General features: G+C 37.2%; 1 protein-coding gene across 1 annotated transcript in view; it reads right to left on the bottom strand.

The window, feature by feature from the left end:
- The window catches only part of LOC136884060 (intermembrane lipid transfer protein Vps13), an 816621-nt gene that overhangs the window by 148511 nt on the left and 649940 nt on the right, over positions 1-18170 (bottom strand). Inside the window, exons 44-46 of the mRNA XM_067156088.2 lie at positions 16196-16307; positions 5908-6143; positions 1841-2003 (exon numbers count right to left, since the gene is read on the bottom strand). Of these exons, the coding sequence (XP_067012189.2) occupies positions 1841-2003; positions 5908-6143; positions 16196-16307 (511 nt within the window). The remainder of the gene's footprint in view (positions 1-1840; positions 2004-5907; positions 6144-16195; positions 16308-18170) is intronic.

Below are 18170 nucleotides of genomic sequence, written 5' to 3'. Positions count from 1 at the left end.
AAACATTCTCTTCCTTCCTTGAATTTTTTATGCCAGGCACACAAGCGTCCTTGACAATGTTTGATTACCGAACTGTGCAGTCAATCTCTGGCAAATTTCCGCCGCTGTAACTCCTTCACGAGCAAGAAATTTTATAATTATGTGTTGCGCAGTGGAGGGGTGCACCAGTTGCTCCAACATCGTGAGTGTTACGAACAAAAAATCTAACAGCACGCTCTCCCCCCTCCTAACGGTCACGCCTAAGCACAGCAGATGCACGGGGCCAGTCCTACCAACTGTTGGTGTTCAGGAACAAAAATCCTGTTGATATTTTATCGACCTTCGTATTTAACTCCCAATTTGGCGTCACTGAACTAGTATGTAATGATACACAATACCTTGACACACTGTACGATTTATCGAACTCGGTTGAACAAGAAATGAGGTTAGGCAACGGCGAAGATCTTCGTAAGTATGGGCGATTTCTGCTTTGATATTAATGTTAATGCTATTTTGAATAATAAACAAGACCATATTATATAAGCAATAGAAAAAAAATGTCAATTACCAATATTTTGGTATAGAGAAAACCTGTCATAAAGAAAGTAGTAGAGAGACTAATGTAATTGATGAAAAGCTACAACCTGTTTTCCAGTCAATGACCGGGTCAGGGATGGGATGAATGAAGCCTCCAACTTGCGGCGAGGATATGAATTGTGCTGACTGTCGAGGCCTGTTGCACTGCTCTGTGGCAATGATTAATAACTGAAAGATGAAATGAATTGTTAGTGGACAGTGTTGCTGGAATGAAAGATGACAGGAAAAACCGGAGTACCTGGAGAAAAACCTGTCCCGCCTCCGCTTTGTTCAGCACAAATCTCACATGGAGTGACCGGGATTTGAACCACGGTATCCAGTGGTGAGAGGCCAGCGCGCTGCCGTCCGAGCCATGGAGGCTCCATTCGAATGTAATTGACACAAATCAAAATAGAATCGCTTTTGCTATTAAATTTACTATCTTAACAGAGCTGTTATTGTAAAGTGAAATATAACGTAATTTTGAGGAATTTATTTTCGTATGTTGACAGCATACGAAGCTCCTAGGCATGTGCATAGGCACAGATGGTACAATAAGGATGTCTTTCAAATTATGGGTTATTTTTTGTATCATATTTTTAGATAGGTGGATAAATAATGTTTAAGCTTTAAGTTATTAATCCTTTAACATGTTGGAATAATATATACAAAAGAATTGTACAATTTGGTGTTGTTGATGACAATATTTACTTTGCTATTTACATTCTACAATTTACAAGTTTCTTAGAACAATATCAAAGTATAAGTACCGGTATGCAACAATTGAGAAGTTTCATAAATTTATATACATAGTGGCATGTCTTATTTAGTTCAGTGTCCTGCTGTCTTTACATTCTGCAGTAATCTCTTGTAATGTATAAAACTATAAAATTACAATACCTATTTCTATTAGGCCTGGTACCATGTTTTATTTTTCAGAAGGCTAGAAGCCAGTATCTTAACGATGCGAGTACTAGAATAATTATCTGGCTCCTAGGTTCGAGTGCTGGCTCCTAGATTTAAAAACATTTGTCATGGCCTGCAATAAAACTATTTTTAACATACAATACCTGCAGACTGTGTTATATTCATGTTCATATACATCTTCAGAAGATGTTCACACAGACTAAGGGTGAACATTTAAAATTATGTAATATTATGGATCGTTTTCAATCTTTCTTATGTGACCATCTTCGCTGTACCATTCTTCACTGATACGAGACAGTGCAAGAGAGTTTCACAACATATTATAGGCAATAATAAAGAAATAGTTAAATATACGAACCTCAGTTTTAGGATCAACTATTGCACGGGGATTAGGTGAATTCCCAATTTCTGATTCTCTTGTATAGTACTGGAATGCTTTCTCTATGATCTGGGACTCCTTCATAGTAAATGGCTTGAAACGCTTTGAATTTGGCTTGCGTGCTTCCCACACAACACCAGAGCTGGAAATAAATCAATAATTATATAGGCGAGTCTTATGGTAAGTATTAAGCAGTTACATGATAAAAGAAAACAACAGCATTCAAAACACAACTACACTATAGCAATAATAATGACTTGACTTAAGAGCTATAAAACTGTGTTCTATAACTACACTGAAATGCAGTTCCTTTAATAACTATACTACAATTTCTTCAGGTAGGCCCATCAGCTTCCAAACACTCAATGGAATACCACAGACAACAACCAAACCTTCTTCCTAAAAAACTATTAATGGTAGATATTTGAAATTTACATCCTATTTTATTAAAACACATTATTGTTGTTCTGTGCAGCCTGCATCTGAGTAAATCCATGCCCTAGGAATGTCTAGTATTGTATAATCTTATGATGTTCTGATAGGTTAAATCATTAATAGATTTGCTCTTTATGTGAGGTACTGCTTTATACACAAACACACTGAGACAGTTAGAATGGAAAGTTCAATAAAGACAGGTTACAATGATTCTTTGGAGGAACATTTGCAATTATGCAAATAGTCCCTGTCTGTATTTTAAAAACACTTACGATATGCAAACAACACTAAGACATAACTGAAGATACTTTGAAAAAATTCATTAAGAATGCATTAGAAACATTTTAGAACAGTATATTTTGAATAACTGAAAATACAACATCCTAGATAGTCTATTTGATATGAAACACCCACAACCACCCTGCACCTAGAATTATACCTAATAGTTTAACATGCTTTCCTTCTGTGCTTGGATTTTTGGGGCTAACTGTTGTGGTATAAGATTTTTCTTCATTAGGGAAGAAACCATTTATCTTGAATTAACATTTTCCACCATTAAGAGGCTCACGAGATTGTAATTCTACAGAGCCTATTGGAGATTTCAAAATACCACCTGAATACTTGATATAACTAACAGCAATGCTTGCAGCAATTCTCAGGCAGAAATTGTTGCAGAAGTAACAAATATATATATATAACCTTGAAGTTTTTCAGTCTCTCGAAACGAATGCAAGATTAATGAAACTGACAAATACCAGAAAAGTAAAACATTTAATTGATAACAGATATATCTTAAAAATAAAAAAGATTAATTTAATTAGTTTCAACAGACTGGAAAACTTTGAAGTTACAATATATATTAACTTAACTGAAAAGAAAATTACTTCTACTTAAATGAAATGTCTTATGAAACAGAGTTGCTTCCAAGTGAGAGAGGGATAGAGGGGGGGGGGGGGGGGGGGGGGGCAGAACCATTTATCACTCAGCTCAATTGCTTGACAATACTTCAAGTGCTCTTCTCTTTATGCCAATAAAGGCAGGCCACATGGTGGTGAGTTAAAGCCTGCCTAGTGATGCATGAAACTCAGATTCAACTGCTTTAGAAGGTAACCTCGCGTACAAAATTACCTCTAATATATTCTGTGTTTGCTATGGGATTCTACTGTGTTGGCATGAACCTATACATTGCTGATGTTCGAAACTAGGTGTTGCAAGCGTGCAAGGAAATGATAGCAGGACCTATTGAAAAAAATGTGAAAGGTAGAGAAGGCGGGGTAAGGGGGGTGATTGAATATGGAGAGAGAGATGTACTTTGATAGGAATATAAGATTGATCTCCAATATCTGCATTTATCAGCAATTGCCTACATGTAGAATTAGTGTCCAGCACCACACTGTGCATACAAGGAGGCTGGAGGAAAACACCACTTGAGCAATTACAGAATTTGAGTAAGGTAATATTATGGGTCTTTGTGAGGCTGGATAGTCCTACTGGAGAATTGTGTAATACATTATACAAAAAGTGTCGGTAGTACACATCAATCATGGCAGTATTGATCGGTACATGGCCCACGCCCAAATTACATTAGGAGAAAGTGGAACACCATGAAGGAATCAATCATTTCTGTTAATATTGGAGATATGGAATGGTACATAAACATTATCAGTTTCAGGCCAATTGGATGTTCATACAGGCCTCCCACCTGATTGGTCACAGACGAACCACCTCCTGTAAGCAAAGTCTCTTTGAGCTTAGTTTAGGCGTAGTCTGTGAGATACAGCGACTAAACTGTTTGCATGTGAAATGTGGTATCTTTTTCAGGTATAATGTTATTAACCTCTTCAGTGGCACGCCCGAGAAATTCTCGGGTTGCGCACGCTTGCTCATAACGTCACCGCCCGAGAAATTCTCGTTTAGCTGCAGTGTTCATTTTGCGATCGCCCAGTAATTTCTCGGGTACTGTAATCTCTTTGGAAAATGTTTTCCAGCATTCTCAACAGATGGCGGGAGGGTTTCCAGTTGTAATCATGATGTCTCTGGCCTAACATATGCCTTATCTTCTCTACTTTACATATACAATCTCCGGGCAGCTGATGAGGTAAACAGAAATGGCGAGCGCGAAACGAAAAAGATGTTTGTCTGAAGACAAAATACGGTATTACATCAAAGATGAATCTCTAAGTGACATTAGTATTTCTAATGGTAGTGATAATGGTTCCTCGGATAATTACCTTCTTATTATTTATAGTGAAAGTGAAGAAGATATTACATCAGAAGCTAAGGTGATGGTAGGAGATGCTGAATATACATTCGTGTGAAAAAAGTTTAAGCCTGGGGATAATGTGCGATCTAATATAATTCCATTTACGGGAAATTCTGGTGTGAGGGTTATATTATTACCAGAGGTGAGTGCGATTGACTGTTTTGAACTGTTTAGCTGCAGTATTCATTTCGCGATCACTCAGTAATTTCTCGGGTACTGTAATCTCTTTGGAAAATGTTTTCCAGCATTCTCAACAGTGACAGTGACTGAAAAAAATTTGTACGCCCAATGCTAAAAGTAAATAAAACAAGGGAACAGTTTTGGAAAGAAACAAACTCATACAAAATTTGGCAGTTTATTGCGTTAGTGTTGTTGTTGGGAATAATACAAAAGCGTGAAATGAAAATGTATTGCTCACAGGACAGTATTCTCAAAACACCAATATTTTATGAAACCATATCACAGGCCTACTGTAAAAAACGTGTAAATAGAGTGTAAAGTAAGTTTTTATTAACCTTGAATAATAAATGAATGTGTTCCCTTAATAATTGTTACTCATTCCTTGCTTCCTGAAAATAAATAATTTCCTTCAAAAAAATTCACTTCCCTGGCACAGGTCTGGCAGAACCTGCTACTGAAGGGGTTAAATGTTTGCTCTTTCAGGTATCCTGCATTAGTTTTGACAGACTGAAGAACTTCACAAAAATAGATGTGAAACATGCCTCGCCATTGGGTATGAGCAGGATACCAATAAGCGTCACCTGTTGAGAGAGAATCGATCTGAAATGGAGTTATCCGTGTGGGCTACAGTTGCCCGCATTCACTGAAATGCATCTACAATACAATGTGCTGCAGTGATCAAATGAAGGGGCACATGCTCGTACACCTGCAACAGAACCAAACCGACAGACAACAGCGCAGGAGGATGTGACATGATTCAGATGTCCTGGACAGACTGCAAACAACATCAGCAGAAATTCGAGCCACTGATGCGTCACACATTATGTGACAAACAATTAGTAATCGTCAGCATACAGCTGGCTTCTAATCCTGTGTCCCTGCAGGAAGGGTTCCATGTTGAGGATAAAATGACTGACAATATGTGGACAGGGCTTTCAATCTAGTGGTTGAGACTGCTGCAAATGGGATATTTCAGGAGGACACTGCAGGCATCTCCAGGGAAGCTCTCCAGCACACCAGATCCCAACCTCAGTGCTATTGAATGTGTATGTGACATGATGGGTAGATGCCTGTTTCATGTTGTACTGGTTTATTTTTTACTAATTTTCTTTAAAAGTACTGCAATGATTTAAATACAAATGATATAAAACACATAAACATCATGTACCTTGCAATACCAATGTACAGTATCTCAATATGAGAGATATTGTTGACGACTGAGAGTCCAACTCCATGGATTGCCACATTGACTTCTCTCTCTATTGCCTCCAGCTCTCCAGCGGACTGAGCTTCTCGAGCCACAGCTGGATCAGCAGTGAATAGCAACACACGTTGCATACCATCCAAGAATGACACCCAATACATTGGAGTTTCTGGGTCTGGAGAGAATTCACCAAGTCCATCCTAAAAATAACCAGCATAAACCCAAATTTACAGTATTATATAAAATGTTGTAAACATTTGAATAATATTAACAAGTCATACTTATAATTCAAATATTATTACATCAATCAATCACTCACTCACTCACTCACTCACTCACTCACTCACTCACTCAATCAATCAATCAATCAATCAATCAATCAATCAATCAATCAATCAATCAATCAACTACTTTATGCAGGCATTTTAATTTTATGCCATTAAGGCTGTTTGCACATACATTTTTATGTTCTATTTTACTTTACCAGATGTCAGAGCAAAATGGAGTTTTGTTGGGTGACTTATGGCCAGAGTTTTAATTAATTTTGTTCAGAGAACACCAAATGTGTCACCAGAGATCTTTTACATAGTGAATCATAGAACATGGAAGGTCAAATGGACTTTTCTCCACCCTTTGAAAATCAGACTATCTTTGTCAGGTTTGAACCCACAATCTTGAGATTTTGCAGGCCCAATCTCTACCACCGATCCACAGAACTAGCGATTACATACATACATTATATACATATATTCTGTGCCCTACCAGATGCTCAAACCACCGACCTACTCATATGAATTTCACATTTTAATATTATATCTTTGTGTGGAGTGAACGCCATACATCAAGGGATGATATAGATGTTGATTCCCATAGGGGAATCTGATGGCCTAGCAGGCATCAATTTTTGCAAGAGAGACCAAGTCTCTCATAGTGCATTGGCACTGCTAGTGGCTCCAAATAGCTTACGCAGTGGCTACGAGTCATCATAGGTGTGCTAGTTACCAACTGATGAATCAAAATTGGCACACTGGGGCAAAACTCTGGCAATAAAGATTGAGTCAGCTGGAAAATTTACATTTTACAATAAGGGACCGTTTACATTGGAATTATACATCGAGAGACATGCAAAGCAAGAAGCAATGGAAATTTTCTACTCAATGAGTGAGTGAGATAGGCTTAGTTTGTGTGAGAGAGACTAAAAATGTCAAAGTCGTATATGGACCATGTGACCTTGTTGCGAGGGAGGTTACCGTAACAAGCCAACTTCTCGAACAAAGATATCCCAGCCTGCCAGCCAATTTTTAATGAAATAATTAAATTAGCATGTAGATCGGCATATTAATTAGAGAAACAAAAGCCATACTATTGTGACACCCCCCTCTCTTTTGTTATTCCAGATACAACATTACCAATCAGCAGAGATAACACAGAGAAAAACGCAAAATCGTGATAATGCAAGGCGATGAATATTAGGTACCAGAGTTTAATACTAGAGGGGCAATGTGGTGGAAAGTATTCAGATCCGATAAATCATTGATCAGAGCAAACAACAAACTGTTCGAAGTTGAACTCCTTTTGTCCTATATATCCAACTAACCCAACCTTACTACAGCAAAGGAAAGAAAGAGATAAGACTTAAACATATGTTTGTTAAAAAGGTTCAAATGGAAGATAAATAAATTCATAACAAGAAAATTAAATTTACAAGTGCTTGCATGTGACGATTTTCAACATAACTCCTCCCTAGCGGCCTTCATAAGATAATACAATTTGTGTACAGTACTTCAGTACTAAAGATGGGCTAGGGCCCCCATTCATTCTTTCATCAGAAGAAAAACTTCTCATAATATCCCACTTACCTCGGAGATGAAATATTTCCGATATTAATAACTTATTTCAAATTAATGTATAAAGCACCACGGAGAAGGTACAGACCCCGGAGAAAAAAGGCTCCTCAAGAATGACTTAGGGCAAAGAAGAAAATAAAATAGGGCAAAAAATGCATCACATGTGGACGGGTGTCAAATGAAAGGAAAAATGAAAGGATTCGCGCAGAAAAATAAAATGGCTATCTCTAAAAAGGCCCAAAAGAAAGTATAAGGTTACCGCTAGGTCACACAATAACAAGACATAAATGGGATGTAAGACGAGTCAGCAAAATAAAACATTAATCTAGAATAAAATAACTCTACATGAAATAAATCTTTCTCTTTCATTGTGTAACTGTCCGACTCGTTGGCTGAATGGTCAGCGTACTGGCCTTTGGTTCGGAGGGTCCCGGGTTCGATTCCCGGCCGAATCGGGGATTTTAACCTTCATTGGTTAATTCCAGTGGCCCGGGGGCTGGGTGTTTGTGCTGTCCCCAACATCCCTGCAACTCACACACCACACATAACACTATCCTACACCACAATAACACGCAGTTACCTACACATGGCAGATGCCGCCCACCCTCATCGGAGGGTCTGCCTTACAAGGGCTGCTCTCGGCTAGAAATAGCCACACGAAATCATTACATTATTGTGCAACTAAATACGATCTATTCCACTCAATCGCATGACAAACATACAGAACTGGGCATCTTGTGCCATGTAGAAATGCACCAAAATGCAAAGTCACTCAATATGATAGTACTGGTGTAATACTGTAGATAGGCCCTAATTACCACACTAGATATGAACAAAACCAGATGTACCACAACGTCACAAGAAAACAGCTTTAAAAATAAATGCCACGTAAACATTTACAAAGCAGACTTAGAGACCTTAAAACGGGCCAAGCATAAGACATTGAAGAAATCCCCGACAAGATATCCATAATACCAGGCATGTATAAACTAAGATGTCAATCACACCAACAATATTGGAGTAGACCGTATTGTGCCACAACATTGATGTGATACATACAAATAAGGTAAGAAACACCCACATAATGTGGCAAGACGTTGAAAATAGGCAAAACCCAAACAAAGGGTGAAATTATATGGCAATACCATTGTGGCATAATGTTCGGCCAAACAGTAACCAAACTGCGACCGATAAAGCAGGGTAAAAAAGCCACAGAAATTAATCAAGAAAAAGTGGGCAGAGTCACAAACTTACCAAGTTAAATATAAATAAGAAATTATAGATTCTGCACAAATCTCCAGCATAACATCATTTGAATCTATTATAAATATTATAATACAGTAAGAAGGCCAGCACTGTGATTCTGAACTCCATTTTGTCTTTCTCTGAAGTTCAAAGAAAAAATATCATTAATAGACTTAAAATCAAGGAGGTAGAAAAGTCAAAGGTATGAGAGGGGACACTATTGCCATCTTGTAACAGTATGATTGATAAACTATCCGGTGGAAGATTGCCAGTACAGAAAGAAAGCAAAGATTTCGTAACGTTAATTAAACATATGTGAAACTGAAAATTAATACAGACAGAGCAGCAGGAGCGTCTCACCATGCATCCATACAATTCACAATAAAAATTCCCAGAAGGCATGCTAGATATTACTGAATTATGTAAATTGGGCAGTAGAAACCTTAGCTTCCAAAGGAAGCTCCACCCTAACATCTGCCAACCAGGTGTGCAGCCAGGGAGTTGTCCGGCTTGGCTGGAGCACAGAAGGGATGCTGGGTTGATTATGGAAAGAGGTACGATCGTCTCTAATTCCGCACTGTTAATAAACTTAACCATGATAGGTTAATATTGTGTCTGGTCCGTACTGACTAGTCTGAATGTATAATATAATTATTTAAAATAGTTTATTTGAACCTGCCTTGATCGATACATTCATTAAATGAAAGAAAAACTATTTATTAAACCAAACATGTTTCGGGAAGTTTCATCCATTCCCTTCATCAGTGGTCAGATCAAAGAATAAAATATTATAACACAATCTTTTGTTTTACAATTTAAAGAAGTATTGTGTTCTAATACACCATATCAAAGAGTAAAGAGAACTTATGAAATATTATAAAAATGATCAATACATAAAATTTTGGTTGAACTGTATGAGAATACTATATAAATTTAGGATCTTCAAGTTTTTCTTCTTTTCTTTTTGTTCCTTAAATGATCATATGCTAGTCTATACAGTGGGTTGTCTTCTGCACTTTTCTCATTTAAACTTGATTCAAAATTATTTTTTGTGTAAGGTAAAGTTCTAAAATTTTCCAAAACATTAATCAATTTTCCCTTTTTGGCCGGATGCAATAATTTCATGTCATTGGAAATGGCTGTAAATTTATGATTCATTTCAACCATATGTTCTCCCATTGCCGAATATCTTTTATGTTTGACCGCATTAACATGTTCTTTGTACCTTATAGCCAAACTTCTTCCAGACTGTCCTATGTATCGTTGGTTACATGTTTGGCATGTTAATTTGTGAATTCCTGAGTTATTAAATATTTTATTCTCTATCTTATCTGAATTGAAAATTATCTTATTAGTATTATTATCTGTTTTGTATGTGACATTGTTGTTCTTTTTCCTGAAAATTTTAGCCAGTTGATAAGAGTGCTTATTTTGAAAAGTTAGAACTACAAATTTCTTTTTCTCTTTTTGCTCTTTAATTAAAGTTGTTTTGGGTTCATTTTTCACTTTATTCATCATTCTATTAATAAATCTTTTGGAATATCCGTTGCTACGAGCGATTTGATGGATTATATTTATCTCTCTATTATGATTCTTCTTAGACATAGGTATGTTCATAGCTCTATTAATTAAACTGTAAAATGTTGCCTTTTTATGTTGACCTGGATGATTGGAGTCGTTTCTGATAATAGTATCTGTTTGAGTAGCTTTTCTGAAAATTTGAAAATCACAAAAACCAGAATTTCTGGTAACTGTTAAATCCAAATAAAGTCCTATCATTTTCAGATTCCATCGTAAAATGCACGTTTTTATCCGAAGTATTGAAATACTCTAATATACCATCACGTTTAACCTTTTGTTCATCGATAATAACAAATACATCATCATTGTATCTCAAACATGTAATCAATCCATCCATTTTATCCACTATTTTATTATATTCCACGTAATCTATGAATATGTTGGATAGAACAGCGCGTGTGCTGTAGTACGTGGTTTAGGGCTCCACAGAACGCAGGAGTCCAGATCTCTCCATGATATTTGAAACAGTGTTGGAGTGTAAGGATCGTTTTGTGTAACAAACAAATAACAGTGACTTAGGTAGAAGTAAGTGACATTAAAGATATGGCTGATGTTCCGTTTGTGAAATGTAAACACGGGGAAATTTTAAGGCGCAGAGAACGATAGTTTGTAATGTCTACAATTATATTAAGACCAAGAATCAAGAGGGAAGTGTGGATTGGACTGCGAGGGAAGCTGCTGAAGCAAGTGGCATTTCAAGAACCACGGTGTTTAAAGTTTGCAACAAGGCTACTAAGGGACCTTTCTTGTCACCAGGTAGGAAGAGAATGCCAAAAACAACTAGGCGAGACAGCAGGGTTTTGAAATACAATAACTTTGTATGGAGTGCAGTTAGACGGAAAGTGCACGAGTTTTTCATTAATAATTGACCACCAACACTAAATTCTGTTCTGTCGGCTGTCAATAGGGATCCAAATCTCCCAGATTTTAAAAGATCAATACTCCACGTCCTACTTAAAGAAATGGATTTTATTTATGAACAGAGGGGAAACAAAGTCATGCTGACTGAAAGAGACGATGTTGTGTTTTGGCACTGTAGGTATTTATCACAAGTTAAGAAAATCCAAAATGAAAATAGAAACATTGTTTACAAAGATGAATCATTTGTTAATACCGGCATAACAGTACAACAGGTATGGGCCGACGAATCCATAAACAGTCTGCGGCAGGCATTTTTAGTGGGACTTTCCAGGTTTTGAGGACTCCTACGGGTCGTGGGCAAGTTCATCAACACTTATGTTCTCCCTAAATGCCACGGTTACACTTCAGAATGTGATTATACACATGCTTGTGCAATCACAAACCAACTACGCAGCTAGCTTGGCCAGTGCTAGCCTACATTCAGAAACAAAATAATAAAATTCATTGGAAGGAGAAGTCTCCAAGGCCATGTGTTTTCTGGTGATTAGAAGCATTCATAAGGGTATTATCCTTATCTCTCTTGCATATGTTTGTGAAAGATATAGACCACAGCTGTGTAGGAAAAACTACAATTCAAAGTTGCGTTTATTTGGGCTACCGTGGATACATTGGATACGGTCCACTGCATGGACACGCGGTGTAGGCAATAACCCAGATATGGGCGTGAATGTGTTAAGTATGCTGATGTAATCATTTCCGTTCTCATAGTTTCACTATTGTTGAGACATTTCTTACTTGTATTTGAAGGTTTAATTAAAGTGTTTACTAATATCTGTGACAATATCACTCTGTTAAATTTTTGTATATTCCTTTCAATTTTAATTATTTTGGGAACAAATAAGTGCATTATGATGCAATCATAATTGTTAAATGAACATTTTTCCACTGTCAACAATGTCACGTTTTGAATTGTGTCACCCTTTGAAGACAATTACTGTGTGACAAGTGGAAATGTTTGTAAATAAATGGTTCTAAAATAATATTATTATTGTTCGAAATAATTCATAAGGTTGTACAATTAAGGATGCTCTGTTTCTTTCCTAAATATGTCAACTGCATATTTAAAATTATTTTATTACTGAAATGAGAAAGATATCAAATCTTTAAATCCATTTTCTGAGAAGTAGTGATATTTGTTTTTTTTTGCTACTTGCTTTACGTCGCACCGACACAGATAGGTCTTATGGCGATGATGGGATAAGGAAAGCCTAGGAGTTGGAAGGAAGCGGCCATGGCCTTAATTAAGGTACAGCCCCAACATTTGTTTGGTGTGAAAATGGGAAACCACGGAAAACCATCTTCAGGGCTGCCGACAGTGGGATTCGAACCCACTATCTCCCGGATGCAAGCTCACAGCAGCGCGCTCCTAACTGCACGGCTAACTTGCCTGGTGTAGATAGTGATTTTTAAGATATGATGTATTTAATGAGCGATATGTCACGGTTTGTTTGATTTCTTGTGGGTTGTTTGAGCACTGTAACCGACTCCCTCAGTATAATGGGGTTGGATCATTGTTTCATACCAGTGTATTATGGAGGGAATTTTTCAATCAGAAAGGTTTTCCATTCAATTTGGGCGAGTTTTATTTTTTAGTAATTTCTAATCCCAATGTCTCTGGGATTTTGGTTTGTTATAAAGTGTGCGCATAGAATACCATATAATTAAAATCACCTTGATGAACGTTTAAGGGAGTGTTTATTCAAAGCGAACAACTGACAAATAATAACTTTAAAGAATATGAGATTTGATTCTATTGTTCAGGGGTTCGACCCTGAAATTTTATAATGAATATTTTATGCGTGAGAGAGACAGAAGGAGAGAGAGAGAGAGCCGCGCGCGCGCACGCACACAAACACACCTTCATAATTCCCCTCTGTCTCGTATACTTCTACTCTTCTAACCTTGAAATTATTAAAAGCTAAGGTTAGCCATCACCTCTATATACTCTTCTCCATCTGCCACATATGGCTCGCTCTAAAGCTGATTCTTACGGAAAGCATTACCAGAAACCTCCAGAAATTTTTGTGATCTCTTTGTACTAGTAATGCTTCTCACTACCTTCCTTAATTATCTTCAGCTAATGCATATTATACGAGGGCTGATCAACAAAGACAGACAGATTTTTTTTTCACAGATGTTTATTACTCTATTTCACAGTTTACATGACCTTTTTCAAAGTAGTTCCCTCTTACTTCAATGCTTTTTGTTATAGTGTCTCTGTCAGTCCTTGAACGCATGCTACAGACCATTCTTTTTCAGGTCCTTGAAAATCTCCTCACTTTTCTTGAGCACTGCTTCAGAGTTCTCAAATCGAATGCCCCTAAGCTTTGCCTTTACTGATGGAAATAAATAAAAAATCACAGGGTACAAGATCAAGGCTATAAGGTGGATGGGTACACAGGTAATGTTGAATCGAGCCAGCAACTGCTTGATTTGCGACGCGAGGCCATGTATTGACATGATGAAGTCGTCACACAGTCCGAGAAAACTTTGATTGTTTCTTTGCAATGTGCTTCCTCAGTGTAGCCAATACTGATTTGTAGTATGCTGCTGTACCAGTAGTGTGAGGGGAAACTGCATGCTAGTAAATCCACTGTCTGGTATGTGAAATGCACATAGCGTCTACAAAACAGAGCATTACTACCAACCTACCAACATGCGAGTGCTGCCACCTACGGAGATTATACATAAAAACCAGCTCTTTTCAAATATTTATGTTACAGATAGGAAACTATCACGGAAGCTACAGGAAAAAATCAGTCTCAGTCTTTGTTGATTAGCCCTTGGATTATGCAAAGTATGATCCATAGTTTAGGAACTGATGCACCTTGTAAACCATGAGCAAGTACTCTAATAGAAGTTTGCTCCATCCCTCTCCTCTACAGTCGGAATGGTTTGGCAGAGAAACAGTAGCAGCTACAGCTGTGTACTTCATTCTTAGTTGTGTGTGTGTTGTGAAGCGAGATACCTGAACGTTCATAAGCAGCATGCAACCATTAGTAATCAGCCAAAGTTTATATAAAAAAACAACTTTGGGAGACTTTCACAATGCCAACAGCAGAGTATGGTGTCTCTATGATAGCAAGATCAAAAGTGTTTGAGTAGTATCAATGTTTCATTTGCAACAGTAAACAAGAAACTATATTGGGACATTCTACTGTATTTTGCCAATGGCTGTAGCTGTGTTGAAACACCGGATTCCATGAGATCCCCGAAGTTAAGCAACATTGGGCGTGGTCAAGATTTGAATGGGTTGCCACACGCTGTTGGTGGGGGGGTGAGGGAATGGAGGAGCAGAAAGGAACTGGCCACTCTACTGTACATAAACTCCGGCTCAGGCACACCTCTGCGGAGGTTCGGACCTGCCTTCGGGCAGAATACACCCTTACCTTACCTACTGTATTTTGTTAGCCGAGTTCATCAACATAAACAGTCTGAGTCTTAGAGAATGACAATGTATCTGCGCATGGAACCAGACTGCTCTCAGAGTCTCTCACAAAACGTGGAACTTTTGTGTTACAACTTCCCATCTACTCGCTCAGTCTAACAAAACTGAGAAACAGAAATAAGTGTGTCTGGGGCTGAGAAGGAATAGATCTGGGAAAACTGATATTGATGAAGGAAAAGTCTATGAAGATGGTAGTGTATATGGATATAGTGTGAGCATAATCCATTTGTGTTATCATATTCGTCCTTGTCCCTTATTTCTGTTGCTTCTTCTAACTAGACAACTCTGTCGTCATGTTTATCCTCCTGTGTGCGTCCCCTCCTTCAGGGCTTCCTTTTATCTTATGATTGATAAATATTAAAAATTTTTAACTAGTAGAATCTGTATTTCAAAACACAGAACAGCAGAAAACAGATTTGTGGCAGTGAAGTCTTGCCATTTGATATTATTTTTATGAAAGATTATTTCTTTCAACACACCACTGGTATGGATATGACTGAAGGGAACAAGAATGTATGCTCAACATTAGGAAGTCGGCAGTGGCTCAGAGAGGACTACTATTAAGTTTCACAATTTGCGCTTCTCATAATCTTGAAATGTCTCCACAATCACGAAATTTAATGATCAGTATACTGTATATCAGAGTAACTTACAAATTGTAACAACAGTCTGAAGGTGAACTTTCAAACTAATACAATATTGATTTATTTTAGAGGCCTGGATCACTGTTGTCAACTGATATAGACAGTAAAAGTGGTCAATATCTAATGACCTATGAAACCGAGGTTTCTTGTTTTAATGCCTGGGACCGAAACAGAAGTGACCCTAACTAACGGGAAAGGTATCAATTCAGAATTTTCATAAGGCTAGGAAAATGCATAAAATCTGATCAAGGAACAATAATACTAATGTTACTTATTTTATGTCCCACTAACTACTTTTACGGTTTTCAGAAACGCTGAGATGCCAGAATTTTGTCTCACAGGTGTTCTATAACATGCCAATAAATCTACCAACATGAGACTGAAGCATTTAAGCACCTACAAAATACCACCAGACTGAGCCAGGATCGGACCAGCTAACTTGGGCTCAGAACGCCAGTGCTCAACCATCCGAGCTACTCAGCCTGGTGGGAGCTGCTAATTTTGTTAAAGTTTAAACATAGACAGATGGAAAATAAAGGTCACTAACAAGCTTGTGAGGGCCTTACCTTGCGCAGGCCATCAGATACTTCTTTCTTCTTTGTTGACAACCACACAAGTTCACGAGGTCCCAGGGGATTGGCCCAAGTAAACATTACAGCATACTTCGGCTCTAAAGTCCTATAAGAAAACATATTTTGACCTTCAAGGAGTTTACTATTATAATAATTTTAGAATAATATACACATTTGGTTTTCTTCCATACACACCACACAAAAATGAAGTAGAAAGACAGAACATACAAACAAGTGATTAAATCTGCATATTTATAAATATCTGCTACATTGTAAATCTGCCGACATGAGCCTGAGTATTTGAGCACCTTCAAATACTGCTATAATACTCGCAAATACTCGCTATAACCTGTTGACTTGAGCTCAGAAAGGCCGTGTTCGACTGTGTGAGCTATTCAGCCTGGCATGAGCAATTTTCTATTACTTATTTACGTTTAGTACAAATAGACAACATTAATCAATGCACAAGCTGTTTACTATTATCTGAGATAAACTCACTGAAAAAGAATTATCCAGTCCCAATATTTTTCAATTTTGGAAGCATGCAATAGAGACTATTATCTCGTGAGTCAGCTGCCAACCCCTATTTTTACAATATCAGGAATTTCAACTTATCACAGCTTTCTGATGAAGTTGATAGCCAACATATTGGCAGGTCACAGCCCAAAGAATAAAACAGTACATATCCATGCTGAAGGTTTTATTCTCTGAATAGGTTACACCCAGACTACTTTTATTACCATTTGGTTTTGCAGTTATTCAGTAAATAGTCAAAACAATAACGCCTCAAGTTTCAGATACAGTAGAAGTCCGTTATAGCGAGAATGAACAATAACGGCGAAAAATTTACTCGCTACAACGGAGTGTCGTTATATCCGATTTTTCGTCGGGAAAAATCCCATACACATTAAAATCAGTATGAAACGGCAATAAGTTATTTCAAAACTTGCGTTTTCACGGGTGATATCCACATTACAGCTTGCTAGATCGTTATTTTTCAAAATCCGATACAACGTAAAAGTGTATGTTTAATTTCATTCTGGAAAAAATTATATCACTCCAGGGGCCTCTGTGACGAATGTTCCAGTTTTCTTCTTCAAACAGCATCACCTAACCTAATCGTGTATATATAACGAAAACATATTTCAAGCGCACACAGAGCAATTATAACCTCCTTGCTACAAAATTACACGGGAACAGACTTTCCGAAATTTAACTAGACATGAGAAAATATAAACTATCATCCGAATCAGTGATGTACTCTGCCATATTACTTATTTACCTTTAGTACAAATAGGCAACAGTAATCAATGCACAAGTTATTTACTATTATCCAAGATAAAATCACTGAAAAGGTATTCTCCAGTCCCAATATTTTTCAATTTTGGAAGCATGCAATAGAGACTATTATCTCGTAAGTCAGCTGCCAACCCCTATTTTTACAATATCAGGAATTTAAACTTATCACAGCTTTCTGATGAAGATGATAGCCAACATACTAATAGGTCACAGCCCAGAGAATAAAACAATACATATCCATGCTGAAGGTTTTATTCTCTGAATAGGCTACACCCAGACCACATTTATTACCATTTGGTTTTGTAGTTATTCGGTAAATAGTCAAAACAATAACAACTCAAGTTTCAGATACAGTAGAAGTCTGTTATAGTGAGAATTCATAACGGCGAAAAATGTACTCGCTATAACGGAGTGTCGTTATATCCGATTTTTCGTAAAGGTCTTACTTAATTTCAGTATATAATATTAAAAATTAAGCAATTATTTATTTCAGGCTTTATTTCTAATGAGTTAACAACTGCAACCTACACCTCTCCCCCCTCCAGTAATCAAGTTACGATACAAAGACAATATAAACATAAACAAAGTATACCATAATTACAAGAATATTAAATATATACAACATTCGAAAGGAAGATCCTTCGCAAAATAATGGGTCCAAAGATTGTGG

This window comes from Anabrus simplex, chromosome 1 (genome assembly GCF_040414725.1).
Source record: "Anabrus simplex isolate iqAnaSimp1 chromosome 1, ASM4041472v1, whole genome shotgun sequence".
NCBI lineage: Eukaryota > Metazoa > Arthropoda > Insecta > Orthoptera > Tettigoniidae > Anabrus > Anabrus simplex.
Note: the sequence above shows the minus strand (reverse complement) of the source record. Positions and strands in the feature narration are given on the sequence as shown.